A 23,282-nucleotide genomic window follows, 5' to 3' on the forward strand; every position below is an offset into this window, starting at 1 on the left:
ATAGCCCCGGACACGATTGCATGTGCCAAAGTGTCCGGAGCGGACAGTATTGCATGGCGGACACAATTGCACGTGACACCGGCAGGGGGAAGAATCCCAATGTCAACTTGTCTCTCTGTTTATTTCTAAATAGTTCCTGAAGGTACTTGCATTCACAACTTAATCCTGCGTAATCCTGAATTATATTTACATTCTATGTCGATTAAGTCAGTTTCCTTTGTGATTTTCAACCTAATATATCATAAAATAATAACCACTTGGGTTTCTCAAAAACAAAATATTCACTTCAAATATACAAATTATGTACAAAATAATACTTGAATAATATGCATATACTGTTAATAGATGTCAAGTATTCATGAGTTATCATAATGTGAAAATTAACCAATTCTTCTTAAAAACATCAATGTATACTCAGCTTTTAAAAATCATGCCCTTGATTGTTATAACAAACATATAAAGATCGTTTGAAAAACTGGCCGTTGCAATTTTCCATAAATTTTAAGTGCTTCGTCAATCATAAGAGGGCCCATGTGCATCCTCAGCGTTCAAGTGTTTGATCAACATTTTTAATTAGCATTAATTACAATAAAATGTAAGTTGTTTCGGCGCCCTCTGTACTCACTCTTAAGCAAGAGTGACCTCATACTTTTTGTGGATGGCCTATTGTAGAGCTCTGACCATGCTCCGAATACCCATTACTTTGGAGGGATATTTGTTTTGTGTTTAGATTATATTTTTATCAGAACAAAAAAACAATTGAGGGCTAGTTGAAAACTTGTAGTGTGTAGCTAGCCTCGTGTTGAACTTTTGCCCTCCAGATATTTTAGTGACTGTGCTGTGAAATTGCTATTTGTACTGCGTGATTTTGATTTGAGGAATACAATTAAGTGCAGGATATTATTTATATTTAGACGTTCCCATCATGGTATGGACTTAGCTGTACTTTAATAAATGTTCGTCCCCAAGTTCAATTAGAGGGCCAGCCTCCATTTCGGACCAGCCTCCATTTCGGACCAGCCTCCATTTCGGACCAGCCTCCATTTCGGACCCTTACAATTGAAACAAAACGATGTGTTTTCTCTTTGAATAATGAAACACAGCATTATAGTAAGGATGTATAAACCAAAGTCAATAAATCTAAACACGAAATAGTAACGATTATACAATGAGTGCATTTTTCGAATCAAGATATGTACACATTCAATTGGTTATGTCCAAAACAAACCTAGTTGCTGTTAATGCAACTGAATTTAAAATAAACCACAGGGAAGTGGTCTAGCTATGGTGTCCCTCTAATGCACACACAATTCTTTGGAACTAATCTGACTGCACCGTCGAAAGAAACTATTTCTACTGTAAGTGTGCTTATTTTCTCAGAATCAATCGAGCTACTCGTTCGTATACACATACACGTTTAAGAAATATTGTATATAACACATTTAAAAAATATGCTTTATAGCTGTACAACCAATAAGGAAAACATACAAAAGACATGTTTGAAATAAGTTGCTTTCATAACCAACGTTAACATCTTACAGAACCAACTTCTGGCTGGTCCGTCTTAAACTGCCCCCCCCCCCTCCGCCCCCCCCCCCCGCCCCCGTGTGCTAATTCCTCTGATAGCTCCCTCTTCTGAACCAACCATAAGCAAATTTTAATTTGCGAGGGGGACAGAGTCTCCGGTCGGCATAGGACACCTGCACTCGATTATAAACTTCATTGTGCACCTTTTTTGTGCAACGCCAATCAGAGGTCAAAGGTGTGTCAGCTATAGACTTCACTTATGGCCCCCTTTTCACTTGCGTTACACAACGCACGGGATCAAAAGCTTTACGTCCTATCCGAAGGACAAAGCACCATGGTTAAATGTTATGATCGGAACTCGAAACCTGTATACACTCTGCTGATCAGAAAAATCCCTTCTGTTCTAGACATTTGTCAGACTGTGATGCATCTCTGCTATGACCGACTCAAATTCAAAGTAATATGAACGTTGTGGAGGACACCACGAAGGGTCATGTTGTAAGAGACTATTGCACATAACCCATCGACGTTTGAGCTCGAGATAGACTAGTAGTGGTTCCTCTTCCAGTTCGAGTGTAGTCCGCTACCACAGAATCTGAGCTGAAGTTGTTTGTGTTTGAGTGCGCTTGAAGCAGAGCTAAAACGGCTTCAGGCTCCGGCACAGGAGCGGATACCTTCCAATATTCCTGCACGTCATCCTCAGGATCGGAAGTAGAGCCTGGTGGGAGGATGGGTGCATTGATGGGTGTATTGGATTGATTGTCAGCAAGTTGGTGGATAGAAGAAGTCGGTAGATTGAACCTGCTAAAAGACGCTTGTACATAGCCAGATGGTGTCAGCACTCCACCTGAAATTGTTGTGATCTCGGTTTTATCTCCGAATCTTGACGTAGCAGTCTTCTTAGAGATTTGCTTGTGCGTCTTGCTGTCATCCGGGGCTTCATCACGGTCTCGTCCAGGGTTTTCGGACGAGGCAACATCTATGTGTGATGAGTTGATAAGATGATGTTGCTTAGTCGGTGCTTTTGGGCTCTGAGCTGGGACCATAGTTGGCCTGAGTTCACCGTGATGTTTCTGTTGTACTCTTCCCAAGGATTCCATTTTGACGTACTCTAGTGAGACTGGAGAGGAGTGTGTTGTAGATGTAGAACGACAGGGATTGTGCTGAACAGCCGACAAGCCGAGCCGTGACTTTGGTGCCTTGAACCCGTCAATGTCTGCCATGGTATCTGTGCCTTCAAATGTATCAAGCTGTTTGTTGATAGAGAACATAACATGAGGGAATTGAGAGTACGAACTTGGATTACTGCCTTCCAGTTTGACTAATGCTGAACTTTGAGAAGGTTGTACCAATTGGCTGACACGGTCACTGTCTGCCAAACCAGCTTGAGACTCTTCTGACGTAGATGCGTTTTGCTGACGTGGATCTCTGATGGCAGACATGCGAGTGTAGCCACTGTGGGAGACTGGTTGGCTTGTTGGTGTTTCAGATGAGTTTTGCTGACGTGGATCTCTGATGGCAGACATGTGAGTGTAGCCACTGTGAGAGACTGGTTGGCATGTTTGTGTTTCACATGAGCTTGAGCTTAATGCGAGGCGTGGTGTTGGATTGAGACTGCCTCCACAATCAGAAGCACTGCCTGAAATCTGCTCTTGTGTCTTAGAAGTATCTTTTTGATCTAAATGTTGAGACTTGCATGTTGATGGTGTTGGGGACATGCTGGTGCTTGGACGCTTTGAACCATCAATAACAGAGCCCATGGACCTGACATGATGTCGAGAATTACCATTCTCACATGGATGGAGAAACATCTGAGTTTCAAAGGCTGTCATGTACGGTGAGACTGGAGAGGTGGAGGTGGGTGGAAGGGAAGGGGTTTGGTTAAATGAAGCTTCAGGATTCTTGAAAGGTAATGAGCGTTTGAGCACGATGGAATCGATCGCTGGGCCTGTCAGCTGCAAGGGTCCAATGGGTGGCTTCTGAGGGTCAATGCTTGGAGATGCCTCAAGGGGATAACCAATTGGAGTAGTCAGCATACAACTTTGTGTTTTGTACTCATCTCCCGTCGACGGCTTCTCTGTTATTGTAAGCGCTGGTCCCACATCTGGCAAATCAAAAGAAACCTTCCTGGTTAACCCCACCGTACCGGGTGAGCATGATTTCTTGATGGAGAATTGGAACTCACCTACTCGTGTGTAGGAGCCGACACTCTCTGGTGAGGACGGGGAGGTCGCACCTCTTGGAAAATGACGTGTAGCTCCTTCCTCAACACGACCAATCCTGACGGTAAGTGGGAGAGACGGCACCATTGCCTTGTCGTCTTGATCCTCCCCAAGAAACACGCTGTCTTCACCCTCACCAGTGACCCCTGACTTGTCCCGTATAACGTCGAAGTCCAGAGTGTCACTCGCTGGTGATGGAGGGACGCCGCTGTCTCCGCTCTCGGTGCGGACGAACTTCTTGAGGTCTGGAAGAGTCAGCTCGTTTACTGAGTGCAACCTTCCTGAGGTGACTTCTATGGTGATCTCATCGAACTGTTCTTCTTCAACTCTGCTGTTGATCCTTCTCAGATTTATATCAGTCTAGGTTGGAGATAATAAAGACAAGTCGAAGATATTTACGTGTGTTTAAAAAACACTGATTTTGTTTTGTTAACATCTTCAGATTAATTAAATTTAATGCGACTAAAACCCGATTCATACTTCCTGTATTTGAGACGTGCTAAACTCCTGCGAAACATTAAAATTCGCTTCGTATTCACATTCGCAGGAGTTGTATGAACCGGGCTTCATACAATACAACGGACGAAATTTAAAATGCACAGTCGCGTTTTTTAAGTATCCACCAAAATCGTGATCTAGTAGATAGACGCAACCATTATAGTAGTTTCATTTTATTTTATTTACCAAACTTTTGACTTACCCGGTGTTTGAATGCATGGACATTCTTGCTGAACTTTGGGACGGGAATTTTTCGAAAGAGACGATCGAAATTCTTCCAGATGCAACATGCGACTGCGACTGAGGCTAGCAGGAGTGCCAAGAGGAGAAAGAAGGCCGGCAGATAAATCCCTAAACCTGGAGATAAAAATAAGGCACAACAGTTACTGAAAGTGTAAACTGATTTGAGGTAGACTTGATTCCCGTTCTCTTACGAGAGGTCTTTAACACATATCGCGCAAACGAACAAACTGTACAGCGCGCGCTCGCCGCCAAAAATAATGTGGTCCCGCTTGCTGAACAGGTTGTTGGGGAATGCCGAGCTCCACAAAACAATAGTTTTCAGGCGATGGCACGGGATTGTGACTTGAGTCAGTGTAGATTTGGGACTGAACAAAGAAAAATGTTTTGCTAAGCAAAAATTGAGTCGGGAACCATTGTTGCAACAAAATGAACTTTCTGGACTTTGGGCTGGTAACCAGTTTCTGTTTAAGCAAGATTTGTATGTGCTTAGCAAGTTTCCATGCTTACAGGCTTTTATGAAATTGTGCCATGTGGTCACTATAAGATGTACAAAGTTACCCAATCCAAGTGTCCTATAGTAATGTTTCCACTAAACCTCAAAAACGGCCTAGTGATTTTCTATCTTCTTTTTGGAATTGTTAACTGATTTGTATTTGTCGCTCTTAACTTACCCTTTCCTCCCGTCACTGCAGTAACCTTGTCTGAGAAGGGCCCGATGTCAACTTCAGTGTATGCCGCTATCGACACAGTATAGTTTGTTGTGGGGGTGAGTTTGTTTAATGTGTGTGATGTTTTATCCGGGCGGGTCAGGTTGTAACGCTGAACTGTTTTACATAAAGTACAAGATAAAAAGAGTACGAATTTTAAATGATACAATTCAGACTGTTAGTTTGTCAGCGCGGTTGAGACTGGTGGTTTGGTGGTGAAGTTATCTACTCACAGAATGCACAGGGAACACATCAATAAGAAAGAGGTATATTTTGAAGATCTGCTTAAACACGATTCCACTGATGAAGCAGATTTAATATAGGAGGGAAGTTCATTCCACTCCTTAGCTGCTGCAACAGTGAAGTTCACTTCACTCGTTCATGCGCTCACTGGTTAAATAGTTTGGGGGGAAGAAAAAAGCGCACATCCACACTCTTTTTTTGAAAACTCCTTTCTACTAATTTCTACTATGATAAGTTTATAAATAAAATGAATTGTGCATGAAAGGGTTAACTCGTGAAGTTCCCTACCTGAACACCCGCTGATGTTGGTCTTACAGTATGAGATTGAGTAACCTTTCAAGACGCCCTGGATGTTAGCGACGGGAAGCGACTCCCAAGTCAACATCAAGCTGTCTGGTAAGTTACTGACTGGCTTGAGTTTCACTGAAGATGGTGCTGCATTGGGAACTGAAATAAACGAACAAAGGAAATTAAGCATCGTTCGCATCGATTGCAGGTAAACTATCCCGTAGCCTGAACATCTGACATCACACTTCGAGGCTCGTGATTTACGCCAGAGTTCTGCTGTTGAGCATACGTACATAATCACCTTTGACCTCGCATCATTTCATATGGCCTTCATTGGATTCGCAGTTAAATCCGACATTCATGTGTGTACATAAGCCAATACCTGCCATTTTCCTTGCGGATAAAGACAGGGGACCAGTCTAACTAACCGGACGATGGTGAAACAAGGGGCACAACGTCAGTGGTTTGAGTAGGTCTAAGTAACCGGGGGGAATTCCTGGCTGTTCGCACTGTGCTCAAAGTAGTCAGGTTATCCTTTTTCTCAGTTAAATTATCCACCAAAAGTCCAATGTGAACACATCTTATTCATTTGTGGTTCAGGTGTCATAGCGGTGCTAATGCACGCCATGAAGTTATAGAGTTTAAAATTACCTCCTTGCATTGTGCGTGCGCCACCGGGCACATACGCCGCTCCACCGGAACCACGTGAGTTATTAGCCTTCACGCTAACTTCATAGAGGGCATAGGTTTCCAGACCTTCCAGTACGTAGGACCTCTTACTGGCATTGTATATATTGTATTGCTCACTGGAATCAAGGATAGAATAAGAAATAAAGTTATTTATTGTCAGAAAAGTTGCTCTGTCGCCCATCATTTGTACCAATTGTGTGTCAGTAGAGGTCATGTTTATGAAAAACAACGCACTCAGGTTTATGTTTAAAACCTTGTTGAAGGTACTGGAAAACTTTGGTAATTATTAAAGACCAGGGCCCAATTTCATAGAGCTGCTTAAGCACAAAATTGTGCTTAAGCAAAAAAATCTGTAAAATCAGATTAACAGCTAAGACTCCACTCAATTGTTATGCAAAGTAAACAACAGCTAAATATCAGTCACAAGCAATGTATGTGGCATGACATTTTTGCCAGAAACATGTGTAAAACAAGCAAGCTATTTTCGTGCTTACGCGAATTTTTTGCTTAAGCAGCTCTATGAAATTAGCCCCAGTATTCTCACTTGGTGTATCCCGGTCCTTGCATAGAATGCTAAATCTGTGAAAAATTTGGACTCATTATTGGTAATCGAAGTTGCAATAAAATAATGAAAGAAAAAACACCGTTGTTGCACAAATTGTGTAAGTATTTGTTTGGCCATTTGATAATTACAAATTTGAAATTGCAATTAGGTTAGTTCTGAGCAGACGAAAATAACAGTTGCCAAAATTTGTAGAATTTTGGAAGGACAGAGTCCAATTTAATAGAGCTGCTTAAGCACAAAAGTAGCTAAGCACAACAAAATTATGCTTATCAGAATAAGGTTAACAGCCAAATGTCATATGTACAATTTGTGACTGGTATGCTGCTCTTTTTAGCTTAGCAGAAACTTATTAAGCAACATTTTTTCTGTGCCTAGGGGCCAATTTCATAGAGCTGCTTAAGCAAAAAAATTGTTTAAGCACAAAAATAGCTCACTTATTTTACACATGTTACTAGCCCAAATTTCCTGCCATATACATTGCTTGTGACTGGTATTTAGCTGTTGTTTACTTAGTATAACAATTGAGTGGAGTCTTGGCCGGTAATCTGATTTTAATAAGCAAGTATTTTTTTGCTTAAGCAAAATTGTGTGCTTTAGCAGCTCTATGAAATTGGGCCCTGGGGTGGATTTCACAAAGGTAGTCCTAACTTAGGACTAGTCCTAGGCAATGCTAAGAGATAGGGCTGGTCCAAAGTTAGGATGAGTTACTGGTCCTAACTTAGGACCAGTCCTATCTCTTAGCATTGCCTAAGACTAGTCCTAAGTTAGGACTACCTTTGTGAAATCCACCCCTGATCTGTGTGCTATACGTACATCGGTCCATTGGTGTTACGCTTTCTCCACTGTACAATGTAGCCCAGTATGTACCCATTGGGCTGACTTGGCTCCTCCCACTTAACAAGAATATCAGTCGTGTTCAAGGGAACGGCTGTGACCTCATCCGGAGCATTGGGTGCTTGAAAACAAAATAGTAATAATACATTTTCCCAACATTTGTCTACTTCAAGTACTTTTCACAAAGAGTTCTTAAAGAAAAACAACAACTTGAATTTGTAGGATTTGAAACTTTGCATGGTGGAAATACGATATGGAAAGGTTTGCGGTAACACCGTGTAATGACTATTTCTAAGTGAGTTAAAGGAACACGTTGCCTTAGATCGGTCGAGTTGGTCTTTGAAAAGCGTTTGTAACCGTTTGTTATAAAATGCATATGGGTAGAAAGATGTTGTAAAAGGAGAATACAATGGTTTACACAAATATGCCTCGAAATTGCACGGTTTTCCTTTTACCTCGTCGACTAACACGGTCGGCCATTTATGGGAGTCAAAATTTTGACTCCCATAAATGGCCGACCGTGTTAGTTCGCGACGTAAAAGGAAAAACCGTGCAATTTTGAGTGATACTTATGTGGATCATTATATTCTACTTTTAAAACATCTTTCTAACCATATGCATTACATAACAAACGCTTTTTATAGACCAACTCGTCCGATCCAAGGCAACGTGTCCCTTTAATAATAATATAATTGTGGTGGTTCTGAAAAGAACCGTTGGTTTCAACTCGACGTTTCGATCAGTATGCTCTGACTTGTACATTATCAAAATACCATTCTCCGTAGGAGCTCTATGAGACAGGAATGGTAGCTTTCTTTGCAGACAATAATTACCTGTTGTTCTGTCTGCGATTGATTTGGTTGCATCTGGACCCATACCGGCGCTGTTACGAGCTCTTACATGTATCTCGTAGCTGGAGTATTTACGCAGGCCTGGAAAAAAAATCGTAACTATTGTTTTTATTCGATTAAAGACACTGGAAACCTTTGGTAATTGTCAAAGACCAGTCTTAGTGTATCTCAACATAACTACGTACAAAATAACCAACCTGTGAAAATTTGAACTCAATTAGTCGTCGAATTTGCGAGATAATAATGGAAGAAAAACACCATTGTCACACGAAGTTGTGTGCTTTCATATGCTTGATTTCGGGACCTCAAAATTTAACTCTGAAGTTTTGAAATTAAATTCGTGGAAAATTACTTCTTTCTCGAAAACTACGTTACATCAGAGGGAGCCGTTTCTCACGATGTATGCTACCAACAGCCCTTCATTGATTGTTACCAAGTAAGGTTTTATGCTAACAATTATTTTGAGTAATTACCAATAGTGTCCACTGCCTTTAAGAAAGGCTGTGGTAACTGTTCATAAGAAAGCTTTTGTGATTCTACGTGCAGGGCATGATATTAAAAATGATGAACAAAATAGTCTAACATAGTTTGTAAGACAACTTGCCACTACATAGATGCTCACTAAAACTTAACTTTGTTTGGGGGGGGGGGGGGTCCCGGGTTGGGATGGGGTGGGTCGGGGGACTACCGTGCCACCTAATTAATTATGCCACTGCGTTCACGATGTTTACTTCAAAGCTTCGTGTAAACAGACGAACTCAACCAAAACCAAACGTGGTTTTGTCTTCCCTTTATCTTACCTCTGATAATGCATGTGGTATCATTTGAGACCAGGTTGTGTATACCAATGTCATCAGCGCCCTCTCGTGGCTCAGCACTAACTTGGTAGTCGAGTATTCGACCATTCTGGGCTTCAGCTTCTAAAAACTGTCAAGTTCAGGCAAAGTTATTTTAAAAGAATAAAAATTGTTGGAAGCTGCCATTTATCTTCCAGAAAATAATTTCGGATCTCACTTAATTCTTTGTGAATTTGGCCACACAGTTCATGCAGAACATGATGGGTAAGCTACACATGTCGGCAGGCAGTGTCTTGGTTTTGACGCGGTCGGTGACGTCAGATATTTCCAGATTGTTAGTCTTTAATAACGTGATTTTTACAGTACAAGTAAGTGTGCTTTTGCTTGCCTTTTTTTTAACATTCCAATCTAGCATTCTATTTTTATGTAATGTTTATTATGTATTAATTTTTGATAAACAAAGATTGAAAAACAAAAATTGACTACAACAAGTTTGAACTAACGACCTCTTTGTTTAGCTTTTAGGTATGTAGCTCTAGTTGATTATATATTGTGAGAGGGCACGTATTTTTTTTTAAAGTCACCTGGAAATATAATTTTGTTTTGTTCAAACATTAGAGTATATGTTTCTGAACAATAAAGTAATTTGTTGAGTAATTCCGCCTACCCCTTTTGTGACGTCAATCGAGGCAGACTTTGCCTCGATCGAACATCGAAAACACGTACGTGCAAGTTCATTCGAGTCCTAGTCGTGAGTTTGTACGTTTCGAAAAAGTTTTTTCTTGCATTTTCCCGGCAATGTCGACCAGGTGTATTGCTGCAGCAAAACAACTAAAGATGGGTCAGTTTGCAAAGTGGTCCGGTCCGATGTCTTTTCCAGCGCTGTGCAGCAAACACTTCGAGCCGTCGTGCTTCGAGAATCCGGAATACACTACACATTTTGACATGACGAGAAAAGTTCTTTTCTAAAACATGACGCCATCCCAACAATTTTTCCAGCTAGTGGGGAAGTCGAAGAAGGTACGTGAAAGACGTAACGAACCTAAAGTAGCATTTGCTTAACGTGAACAAAATCAGGTATTGTTTCAACTTTGAGGGCATGTTTTTAGCTTGCGTCAAGCGTCATTATGTTGTGTTGGCACTGCATGCGATTCATCGCGCCTCGATTGATGTCACGAATAGCGCCCTCTCGAGTCGGGCTTATTTAAAAAAAAATTAAATAACATGGAAACTAATTTTTTTTAAACCTTAGTTAATTGTTTATTCATATTCCACTCATCAAAACACATATTTTAGTGACAAAAGCTTTATTTTGACAAAATACCACTTCCAGGTGACTTTAATGTGGTCTTTAAAGATTTATAATCAGAATGTAGTGAAATATTTGAGCCATGGTCATATTGAATGATTGCATACCTCCCATGTCACGGAGATATCTCTCAGGTAGAGTGGTTCCTCAGCATTGTCGGTTTGATTGACTTTGAGTCCTTGCACAGGCTCCGAAGGCTCTGTCAAACAAAATGGCGGACTTGGAGTTAGAGTGATACCATGGTGTTGCATCGAGGGGAAATATTACATGCAGTTCTATGAGGCTGACTGTGTTGGTGAACAGCCCCCACCCCCTCCCCGTAATTCAAAACAGTCAGGGAGGGTAGAGTCAAGATGTATGGATTGGTACAAGGAAAAAGACATGCACTGGTCTTACAGGCCCAATTATTTCATTGGATACAACGATCTCATCGGAACACGTGTAGCGATGTAAGCATTCCATATTCTGTGTTTTATTGGTCCGAAGTGTGTCGGCTTGCACTTTTGATCGTCTGGACGCAGCGTGTACATGTATGTAATATTAGTTCGAAACGGGGTTACAGATGCAGAAATACAATATTAGTTTTTACTGTATCCATGATTAGCGGTAGACCCATAACTTTAGAGTGGCACGAAAACTTGTAGAAATTTGTTTTTTCTTCAGTTCGAAATTGCCACTGTCGTAGTGCTTTTCGATGGGGAATTTGTTCTTCTTCTAAAAAAGGACAGCCATACAACAAATTCTGGACAATTTTCAAGGATGGCAATTCTAAACTGCAGAAACAAAATTGCTAGCGGTATATCCATAAACATAACTTAAGAGTGGCACAAAAGCTTGTTGGTACTCGCCTGTTTCGCGGGTTAGCGAGGAGTCTTCCGCAGTCCAGACGCTCCAATAATTGCTGTACTTGTGTCTTGCTGCAACCTGCACGATGTACTCCGTGTACGGGTGGAGATTTCGTAATGTGTACATACACATACTAAGTTCCTCTGAGTAGGCTTCGGCATGTGTAGTTTCAACCTGCCAAAAAAAGAGTTCACAAAGCAGGCTTATTGGCGGTTTCTTGGTATGGTGCATTATGGAATTAGGTATCAGTAATCTTGCCCCCCCCCCCCCCTTTTCCCGGTAACGTCGATTCTTATTTCGATATGCCAAACTAAAATAAGAATGCAAGTGGACACAGTGGTTTCTTGAAAGAACCGTTAGTTGGTGACTCAACGCTTCGATCAGTATGCTCTGATCGTCTTCAGGGGAATGCTGGACTTGGTATGAGGTCATATAGAAGGCGCTCTTTGTGATAGTGCATGCAGCCCAATTCTGTATTAGCCGAAGCGTTCTATTAAAAAAGATGCTGGAATGTATGCGAGGAGTGAAGTGGTCAATATAAGATAGAACAAAGGCTTGCAACATAGGGCACTGTTTTCCTTAGAAGAAACACGCTCAATTTGGGCCTATTTTCATGGCTCTGCTCACCGCCGAATTCTGCTCTTGCGACCACCTTTCGAATTTTACTGTGCAAGCGCCGAATTCCTGCGCTAGCTATGTGAGCGAAAGTTGCATAAAGCAAAATTTCCCTGCTTACCTGTGAAATACCCTAAGCACATAATTCCCTGTTCCCGTAAGCGCAGATTCTTTGCTAACGGTAAGCAGAACCATGCGGGCCCTGTGTCCAATTTCATAGAACAGAAAATACTGCTTAACAAATCTATTCGCTAGGGCAAAAAAATGAGGGGAGAACCAGTCTCAACAATGTAAACTGAATGGAATGTTGTCTGGTAACCTTTTTTTGCTAAGCGTTATTTTCCTGTGCTTAGCAAGTGTTTGTGCTTACAGATGTTATGAAATTGGGCCCTCGTAACAACGATGATGAGTTACATACCTCATCCCAGCAGCAGCATGTGTTGTTGATCTCTACACAATCTATCTCCTTGAATCGAATCGTATACTCCAATGATATACTGGCTTCAGTGGCAAACCAATCCGAAGGACGAGTCCATTGTACTTTCAAAGATGTCTCTTCAGTTCCTGGCTTCAACGCTACTAGCTTTGGCGGGTTAACAACAACTGAGAGCAAAATACAACATACCATTGGAGAAAAAAACAACATTCTAACAACGGCTGTTACTATTGGTTTATTAAAAACATTCACACTTCGCAGCCATAAACACTGCGTAAACTGGGATGTTAACATTGACGAGTTATTGAAATTTAAAGGCTTGTCCTTAAATAGGACGAGTTAAACTTATCCTAACTCGAGATCAAACTATGGAAGGCACTAAATACTAAACTCCACAGCGGTTCGGCCCATCGGAGAATACCCGAGCGAGAATGACCTTATGACGTCATTTTGCATATGCTTGCATCTTTTAGACATGAAAATATTAACAACCAGGTCCTAGTGGTTAGTCCACTTTTATGTAACAACTCCCCAAACCTGCTGCTACAAATGTACTTTAATATAGAGGTCTGAAGCAGACTGATCTTTTAGACATGAAATCATTAACAACCAGGTCCTAGTGGTTAGTCCACTCTTATGTAACAACTCCCCAAACCTGCTGCGTGGGGGATCGTCGCGAACCGTGCCGGAATGTTCCGAGAGCACACGAAAAGTTCCGAACCGCTGTAGAGGTTAGTTTTTAGTGCCTTCCATAAAGGTCTTAACTCTTTGTGAAATCTACCGCAGTGCCTTCAATAACTGAACTGAAACATCCTACCATCATGGTTGGACCAGAAGCTTGTCCACGATGAGTTTTCCCCGAGTCCATTGGTTGATTTTACCCGCACTATTTGATTTCCTCCTTGGTTGTCCGTCTGACTGATGTAACATGTATTATTCCCTTTAGATGTCAGGTCAGGACAGTCTTGCCACGGTCTTCTGTTGTTGCAAAGGTTAACAAATTAATTAATTCATGTCTATTTTGACTTTGGCTGCTTTGGTGCAAACGATCCGGGTGAGAATAACCTCCTAAATTGGTATCACACAAAACACAATGTACACAGATTTACATTCACGGTTGGAAGATAATGATAGTAGAAAGCTTCCCTTAAAATATTTCTTGCTGAGGTGCTGTACATAGACAAAGTCACAAAAATAATCTTCGTCTCAGGAGGAGATGAACATTATGTTAGCATATACAACGTATTTACGCGACTCTCCTGAAAACATTGCTCTGTGATTTTCACTTGTTTTCCTCAAAAACCTGACGACTAATAAAGCTGAAACTTCTACGGGTAAATTATGTTACATCCATCTTCAATTACAGTGAGTAGAGATTCATGTCATGGCCAATCTACAAAAGATATCAAACCCTTTAACTGTCCATCCAAGTTTAATTACCCAAGTAAATTGAAGGAACACGTTGCCTTGGATCGGACGAGTTGGTCTATAAAAAGCGTTTGTAACAGTTTTTTTATAAAATGCACATGGTTAGAAAGATGTTTTAAAAGTAGAATACAATGATCCACTCAAATTTGCCTCGAAATTGCGTGGTTTTCCTTTTACTGTGCGAACTAACACGGTCGGCCATTTATCTATAAATGGCCGACCGTGTTAGTCGACGAGGTAAAAGGAACACCGTGCAGTTTAGAGGCATGTTTGTGTGGATCATTGTATTCTACTTTTACAACATCTTTCTACTCACATGCATTTTATAACAAACGAGTACAAACGCTTTTCAAAGACCAACTCGACCGATCCAAGGCAACGTGTTCCTTCAATGTGAACATTCCCACAGTTCAAAAGATAGTATCCGAGTTTTGTGGCCAACTTGGAAAATCTGTAATAAAGCTTTCCCGTAATGATCAATAATGTTTCTTGCCTTTTCTTTTTAAATTGAAAAGTGTGTACAGTTGGAAGATGTGTGTTTTCCGTCTCTCTCCATCTACACCAGTAGAAGTCGTCGGGTTTACGGACGATGCATTCCAATCGCACGGGACGTGGTTTCACTAGGACACCAACAAAAAGGGATAACTTTGGTCATTCGCTCATTGGTTTGAAGTTCTAACAACCACAAGAGGTCTTGGAAGTGGTTGGGCTTACGTTCCGCCACTTAGATAGAAAGTTTGAGCTTTTCTTAAAGACCAGTGTATAGTGTGGCCAATTAAAGAGCAGGCAGGACGATTTGTTGTTCTTTTCTTTTCTTTCTTTTCTTTTTGTTAGTGCGCCATGAGCGTCAGTCATGGCGGATACCGGCGCCTTATAAATGTTCATTATTATTATTATTATTATTATTATTATTATTATTGTTGTTGTTGTTGTTGTTGTTGTTGTTGTTGCTGTTGCTGTTGCTGTTGCTGGTGCTGGTGCTGCTGCTGCTGCTGCTGCTGCTGCTGCTGTTGCTGTTGCTGTTGCTGCTGTTGTTGTTGTTGTTGTTGTTGTTGTTGTTGTTGTTGTTGTTGTTGTTGTTGTTGTTGTTGTTGTTGTTGTTGTTGTTGTTGTTGTTGTTGTTGTTGTTGTTGTTGTTGTTGTTGTTGTTGTTGTTGTTATTAGGCCTAATTGCATATCAGAATGCTTTCATCTTCATCTCCCATGTAAACTCAATATCAAAGATGGCGTAACACCTCAAACCTCATGAACATTTGTTGGACACACTTCCATTTAACAAAGGACACAACAGCCAACTTTGATTTGAGAACGTGGAGACTGGAGAGAGCACATGAGTTTGTATGTCAAATGGACTAAAAAAGAGTTGTAATGATAGACTTACGTCCAACGTGTACCACGTAGGTTGCCGGTTCACCAGTTATGTTCCCCGGCAACACACACGAATAGTCGCCACTGTCATCGAAGGTGACGTTGAACGACAACTGCGACAAAGTGTCGTTTACTGCACTGTATAATGACGAGGGTAATGGCGAGGAGGAGCGGTGCCAGACGATGTCCTCTGCCGTTAGATTGCCGGTGTTTACGGCGTCATTTACGGTGCAGTTGAGGTGAAGCTCGGAACCTTTTTCGATGTAAAGGTGCTCCGGCTCTGGCGAACCTGATTATATAATAATTAGCAAACAATCTCACGTCAGTGTTGAGGGCATGCTGGATGCTATTTGTAATTGCTCAAAATAAATGTTAGCACAAAAACTTACTTGTTATAACGAGAAACGGACAGCTGTTGATAGTATAAAACATTGTGAGAAACGACTCCCTCTGAAGTGACATATAGTTTTTGAGAAAGAAGTAATTTCTCACTAAAATATTTGACTTTAATCAAGACCTGAATTCAAGCATCTGAGAGCAAACAACTTGTGCGACAAGGGTGTTTTTTCTTCCATTATTATCTCGCAATTTCGACGACCAACTGAGTTTAAATGTTCACAGGTTTGTTATTTTATGCATTTGTTGAGATACACCAAGTGAGAATACTGGTCTTTGACAATACCAATTCGGTCTGCCTTTAACGCGGCACAGAATATTCTAAATCATAATAACTCACTAAAGGCCGATCCCCTTGCCAAAAAAAAAAACAATCAAATTCAACTTAAGTGCAGTGTGTTTCGACCACAATACAGACGGCAAAATAAAGTGAGAAACCCCAGATGCAAACTGAATGTCTGTTCCGCCTTCAGCAAGCAGTCACGATGCATGATAAAATCTGGCAATTTGTGTTTCACGTTTCAAATGGCTTAAATCAGACAGTGCAGGGCTGTTTGCCTTTTTACAAGTCATGACATCATCGTGTACTATATGGACACGTTTGGTATTAATAAAAATATGTATTACCATGCATAAAACCTTACTTGGTAACGAGCAATGGACAGCTGTTGATAGTATAAATTATTGGGAGAAACGGCTCCCTCAAGTAACGTAGTTTTTTAGAAAGAGGTAAATTGTCATAAAAAAATAATTCAATGTGAGGAATACGTCGGGCCTGAAGACTTACTTATAGTTTATGAAACCTTATTAATTAAACGTTTTGACCAACTAACCTTTTGCAGAAGAGACATGTCCTGGGACTGATATAAACAGCGTCATGCAAAATACTGCAGCTGTGCTCAGTGTAAAACATTCAAACATGGTGATCCAAACAAGATGGTTACACCCGATTGTCAAATCAAAACACAGTCATCGAGTGAGGAATCTGAGGAGAGAATACAAAACTTTCTCAGTATAACTTTTTTTTCCAATCCTCATCTTTTTTTCTTTTTTTTTAAAGAGTATTTCTGGACAGCTTCAAGAAAATTGTGTGTATTCGCACGAATAACTTTTTTAAGGAATCAACAAAACAGTTTACGTTTGTTTTAATCCTAAAGGAATTTAATATTCATTCATTCATTTTCCACTGTTCATTTATTAATTTCACAGGTAAAATTGCAAAGTACAAAAAATAAGAACGATAAAGAATCCTCATAACATACACAATGGAGAACTAAAAACCAGTGGCACACCTGATGGATTTCAAAAATTATTATTAAACATGTTTTCACTCTCACTGAAAAAAACGAGGTGTTAAAATTTACACCGTATTGATACAAACAAAAATCTAAGTTTACACCGTATGGCCCTACAGGGTGTCAAAACAACACTGATTTCTGCTAAAACAACAATTCAAGATTATGTTGTACTATTTGATACACTCGGTAACGGTAACATTGATTCTCTCTTCAGTATCTGTATGGCAGCACCCGTGGTAGGCCTATCGAGTTTTAAAACGCCAGCCTTTGTCGATTTTAATCCGTGTTTAGATAATTTGAAGGAATAAAAACCCGTTTTGAAACATTAATGTGACAAACACTGATCGCAAATCCTTCCATGGGAAAGATGGATAATATAAATTTCAAAAATTTCTGCAAAACCAGATTAAAATGCAAACAAATATTAAAATGCGCTTTACATTAGTGCCCTGGTCATTGGCCGATTACATTTCTGTAATCTAGTATCTCATCTCCCTGGGGAGTATACAACCCTGAGCTGTTGTGGCGCTCTAAATGCCTTTTTGCTCAAGGACACAAGTGGCCAGACCAGGATTAGAACCCACACCACGAGTTAAATGCTCTAAACCGCTCGGGCATGACACCTTACGTTATAAACTCACAACATAAACATTATTATGTAACCCATGTTACCTTTTCCATTCTCAGATATTTTACCATAATCTACATTCACAGTTAGGGCCTACCTTAAGATCAAGGAATACCACAAGGTCCATCATGGAACAGTTCACGTCCGCAGAGCGAAATCTTCATAAAGCCAGTACCATGACCAACTGAACCCAAAATGCCCATACAAAGCCTGTTACAACTTGAACTCGAATATAACAAGCAGTGAAACCGAAGAACAAAAGATCTTCTCGGATCAAATCTACACGTGGTTGTCTCATTTCCTTGTTTTCAAAGTACATATTTGGCTCGACAAATAATAAGTTATGTTTCTCTGACCTGGAAGGAAAAAACAGGTTGCTGATATTCTTAAAGGTGAATTTACACGGTTTCTTAGTCCGAGGTAGTCCATCGCTAGGTAATACATTGAAACTAAATGATAAAAATTACTTTACAGTTCGCAAATTCTACGCAGTTGATACTTTCTGCATCTAAAACAGCCATACCTTCTATACTACAACATTCAGTGTAGATACAGTTTTTTCTATGGATAATAATTACAACGGGAATTTCCCGAAACATAATCTGAAGTTGTGGAGTAGATAGAGAGCACAGCTCTCCACCACAAGCTTCCTGACCCCAAACTGCGACTCTCAGTGACATAAGCGTGCAGCTACGGCGCGTGCCACCCGTCAACCCCCCCGCGACAACCCCGACCCCTTGCGATGACAAACTATAGGGTGAAAGATCACTCGATCCCTGACTGTTGAGATTTCTATCGTTATAAGTTGGTTCCTTCGTACGGGTGGGACCCGGAAATATCAGAATCTTTTGGGGGATTTCCAAGAGGGTCTTAGCGGGGTATTATCATTATGGCATGGTCAATGCTGGGCCCAATTTCATAGAGCTGCTTAAGCACAAAATTTTGCTTAAGCAAAAAATTCCTTGCTTAGTAAAATCAGATTACCGGCCAAGACTCCACTCAATTGTTGTGCTAAGTAAACAACAGCTAAATACCAGTCACAAGCAATGTATATGGCATGACATTTTGGCCAGCAACATGTGTAAAATAAGCAAGCTATTTTCATGCTTAAGCAATTTTTTTGCTTAAGCAGCTCTATGAAATTGGCCCCTGGTTTGTAAACGGTTTATTTCCGTGGTGTGTTGACGACAGGAAAAAAAGTTCCCCACATGTCATGGGTCGGGAACTAGGTCTAAACTCTCCGTTGGTGTGTTTTAAAGGGATGGTATATATTTGGTGATTATTAAATTAATATAAAACTTACTTGATAAAGAGCACTGGGGTGAATTTCACAAAGATTAAAGACTAGTCTTATCTCAAGTTATAAGGACGAGCTATCTTATGGACTAGCATTTTATAACTCCTAAGGAGTTTTTTGTGAAATCGACCCCTGGTCTTGCAGGCTAGTCACTGAACAACTTAGGCAAACCCTGATAAACATTGGTGAATCTTAGTGCTATGTATAATCAATCACTTTTGTAAAACATTGTTAGAAACGAACCCCGTGAAATATAGTTTTAGTGAAAGAAAACATATGTTTTTACTAAACTTGAATCTAGTACCAATTATTGTACTTTAGTGCGCCACGTGATTTTGCGTTTAATTGAAAAACGCGGTAACTCGAATCGTTGTTACATGTTGTTAATAATTTGTTTATCATAAGAGACCTCCAAAAAACAAAAACAAGTTGTTAATTGCCTGACGTTTCGACCCTATAAGTAAGAGTCAAACTCAGAGACATGTGACAATGGAGTGAGTCTAAAATTAATAAATTAATAAGGTTCTTTGAAGGCAGCGGACACTATTGGTATTTGTCAAAGACTAGCCTTCACAGTTGGTGTATCTCAACATATGCATAAAATAACAAACCTGTGAAAATTTGAGCTCAACCCGTCATGGAAGTTGCGAGATAATAATGAAAGAAAAAACACCCTTGTCGCACGAAATTTTGTGCGTTTAGATGGTTGATTTCGAGACCTCAAGTTCTACATCTGAGATCTTGAAATCAAACTCGTTGAAAATTACTTCTTTCTCAAAAAATATGGCACTTCAGAGGAAGCCGTTTCTCACAATGTTTTATTCTATCAACCTCTCCCCATTACTTGTCACCAAGAAAGGTTTTGTGCTAATAATTATTTTGAGTAATTACCAATTGTGTCCACTGCCTTTAAAGCATTCAGATATTTAAATATTATAAGATGTCACTTACCAACAAATTATTCCAAGAGTTGAAGTAGTGAAAATAATATCTTGAAGCGTTGGTGGAAAATAACAGCAAAAAACTGACAACGGTCCTTAGCTCTTCTCATCCGCACCCCTTTACCTTCCCTTGACCAAACCCTGCGGAAGTAGTCAGCAAAATGGATATCGTATCTTAACAAGACTCAACTTACAATTAATTGTTGAACTCCCTCCATCCAATCATTCGAAAAGGTACTTTCCAGTTTGTCACTTGTCTGCGAAATAGGAAGTCAGTGTGTAACAGGTCATAGGTCAAGGGATGACTAAGATTGAAGACATAAGTGGAGCACATTTCTTTCATAAGATGCACAAGAGAAAGGGTCTATGTGAAGACATTCCAAGATGTTATTAACCAGACAATAACATTCAAGCTCAACGGGTCGAGTCCCAAGAAATTAAGTTGGATATTGTATATCTTATTCATTAAAAAAAATTGCATGTATATAGAGAAAATTTAGTTTATATGTAAATTGAAGAGAAGAACCGATTTAGCAAAGGGTGGATAGGAAGGGAGATTCGCATTTATTCAGCCTACCTTTGTTATAACTTACACATGTATACGTTGTAACAGATGTACGCCTAATCTCGTCATTTAATGTTACATTATTGTTGCATTACTACCCAAAGCCAAGAACCACACCCTGCCCAAAGCCAAGAGCCACACCCCTAGGTTGAAACATTCAGATGGATCAGTAAATCCGGTCACGTTTCTTCCACATAATTATTTTCAAAAAGGTGTATGACGTGGTCTGCGCGTGCATTATTTGGTACCACTTAATATTTGATTTACAGAAGAATTTAAGCAAAATATTGGCTGTTGTTATTTAACGGGAGCATGAAAACGTTGAATATATACAAAATAAAAATATACAAATTTGTTGGGGGAAAATCGTTATGTAAACAAGACAGAGTGTAAGACTGAGCCCTGTGGAACACCAGAATTGATAGAACATGATAGGAGCAAAGTGACCCTAAAGTTGCGGAAAGGAAAGCAGAGACTTTAGAGAAACCTTCAAAACAAATATACAGTCATAAATTTCCCCCATAGGCTTTCCAAAGAAGAACAAATTTGGTTTTTGATTGACGCATTTTCACTTGGGGGAAACAAAAAATCCCGACCACAGGTGAATTATTCCGAATGTATTCCGATATAGTATTGACTCTTATAAATTCAATGGATTGCAGTTTTGCTCTATAATTGAAAGTTGAATAATATCACAACATAAATTGTAGTTCAAAAAATCAGTTTCTACTTGATGCTTTCACTTATGTTTTAAAACGAAAATCGATCATCAGCAGATCAAATTATCCCATAAATTAAATTGTTTCCCTCATTATATTTCGTTTTTGATAGTTTTAAGAATACAATTATTTCCACTTCTGGTTAAGCCTCGACATCGATTTGACTCTAAGTTTGGCTTTTACACTCATCCAACCATCAAAACTTAATATAGCATCCCTGTATGATCAGAAACATGATTCAAATAATTGCCAGGGAATAAAAAAACACTGTCATTTTGTGGCAGAAGATGATTAGAATTCACCATTCAACAAAAACTGCTAAACTTACTTTTCATGAAAGCAAGAGTGAAACATTGACTTTGAATGTTGCCTTAGTTTTCCGAGCCGTATGCCTATCTTGTGACTTATATTTCTAACCTTATGGCCTATGCGATAGCCTAACTGCACCCACAGCAGGTAGTAGGGTCCTATGTTTAAAATCGATAGTACATCTTAAAGACATGGACACTATTAGCAATTGACCAGTCTCCTCACTTGGTGTATCTCAACATATGCATAAAATAACCAACCTGTGAAAATATAGGCTCAATTGGTCGTCGAACTTGCGAGATAAACACCCTTGTCAAACGAAGTTGTGTGCTTTCAGATGCTTGATTTCGAGACCTCAAATTCTGAATCTGAGGTCTCAAAATCAAATTCGTGGAAAATTACTTCTTTCTCGAAAACTACGTCACTTCAGAGGGAGCCGTTTCTCAAAATGTTTTATACTATCAACCTCTCCCCATTACTCGTTACCAAGTGAGGTTTTATGGTGAATTATTTTGAGTAATTACCAATAGTGTCCTCTGCCTTTAAGACGAGCGCGCCCATTTCAGTGATTGGTTTTTACTACGTTGGGCTGAGTTATAGCCAAAATTGTAAGAAAGATGTTAAAGGAACACGTTGCCTTGGATCGGTCGAGTTGGTCTTTGAAAAGCGTTTTGTGACCGTTTGGTATAAAATGCATATGGTTAGAAAGATGATGTAAAAGTAGAATACAATGATCTACACAAATATGCTTCAAAATTGCGTGGTTTTCTTTTTACCTCGTCCAATAACACGGTCGGCCATTTATGGGAGTCCAAATTTTGACTCCCATAAATGGCCGACCGTGATAGCTCGCGACGTAAAAAGAAAACCGTGCAATTTTGAGTGATACTTGTGTGGATCATTATATTCTACTTTTAAAACATCTTTCTAATCATATACATGTCATAACAAACGGTTTCAAACGCTTTTTATAGACCAACTCGTCCGATCCAAGGCAACGTGTTCCTCTAACTTGTACGCAGAAATGTTCACAAGATCACCGAATCCATGTTATTTGATGCATATAATGGGGTACACCAAGTGAGAATACTGGTGGTCTTTGACAATTACCTAGTGTACAGTACCTTTAAACTGCAATACACACTCAAATCAACGCAGCATGCAGTTTGTGTAAAAGCCCGGAGGCTGCCGTTTCATAGTTTTATTGTTTTATAGTTTTACTCCAACAACCAAACATCCGGAGAATGTGTTCCGCTGACTTGTTTTCATTTCCAAGAAAAAAAAATATATGAAATAATAAGAGAACAAGCAACGTGGCCTCGACTGATAAGAAAGAGTCAATTTGTGAATAAGTACAAATGTCTGGAAGACTGGTTTTGTTTCGAATGACTTCTGTTATTTGACAGTCTGCTGCCGTTTGTTTGTGACCAAATAGACAAATTAAAATGTAATTCTATTTGCGAGCCTATGGTCCCCATTAAAAAAAGATAAAGTTGGCGTTGGGTGTTTGCTTTTTATTTCGTTCGTTTTTACAAATATACATAGTGTAGGAAAAATCAATCCAAATCCACCATATCTCAAAAAGGCTTATTTTAAAAAGTACGATAGCCCATTATGTCAAACCCATTTACGTCACAGAGAAATGTCAACTACATTTTGTCC

General features: G+C 39.8%; 1 protein-coding gene across 1 annotated transcript; it reads right to left on the reverse strand.

Moving 5' to 3' along the window:
- Positions 1-1,615: 1,615 nt before the first annotated feature.
- Positions 1,616-18,021, reverse strand: LOC139946034 (uncharacterized). The gene is made up of 16 exons (XM_071943617.1): positions 17,887-18,021; positions 16,697-16,848; positions 15,481-15,756; positions 14,593-14,719; positions 13,489-13,649; positions 12,654-12,838; positions 11,623-11,794; positions 10,882-10,973; positions 9,469-9,595; positions 8,651-8,749; positions 7,797-7,938; positions 6,380-6,534; positions 5,729-5,887; positions 5,162-5,314; positions 4,450-4,604; positions 1,616-4,109 (listed from the first exon to the last, which is right to left on the reverse strand). The coding sequence occupies exons 2-16, from the start codon at positions 16,782-16,784 to the stop codon at positions 2,034-2,036; spliced, it is 4,167 nt and encodes a 1,388-aa protein (XP_071799718.1). The 5' UTR covers positions 16,785-16,848; positions 17,887-18,021; the 3' UTR covers positions 1,616-2,033.
- Positions 18,022-23,282: the final 5,261 nt, after the last annotated feature.

This window comes from Asterias amurensis, chromosome 13, assembly GCF_032118995.1.
Source record: "Asterias amurensis chromosome 13, ASM3211899v1".
In the NCBI taxonomy this organism is placed as follows: Eukaryota; Metazoa; Echinodermata; class Asteroidea; order Forcipulatida; family Asteriidae; genus Asterias; species Asterias amurensis.

What these genes read in the sequence shown, in the direction of transcription:
- LOC139946034 (XM_071943617.1), bottom strand. Translation starts at nt 16,784, where the DNA reads ATGTTTGAATGTTTTACACTGAGCACAGCTGCAGTATTTTGCATGACG. An exon ending in AATCGCAGACAGAACAACAG is followed by an intron (nt 7,939 to 8,650) that starts GTAATTATTGTC and finishes TTTGTTTTCAAG; the next exon opens with CACCCAATGCTCCGGATGAG. An exon ending in TCCATGCATTCAAACACCGG is followed by an intron (nt 4,110 to 4,449) that starts GTAAGTCAAAAG and finishes TCTCCAACCTAG; the next exon opens with ACTGATATAAATCTGAGAAG.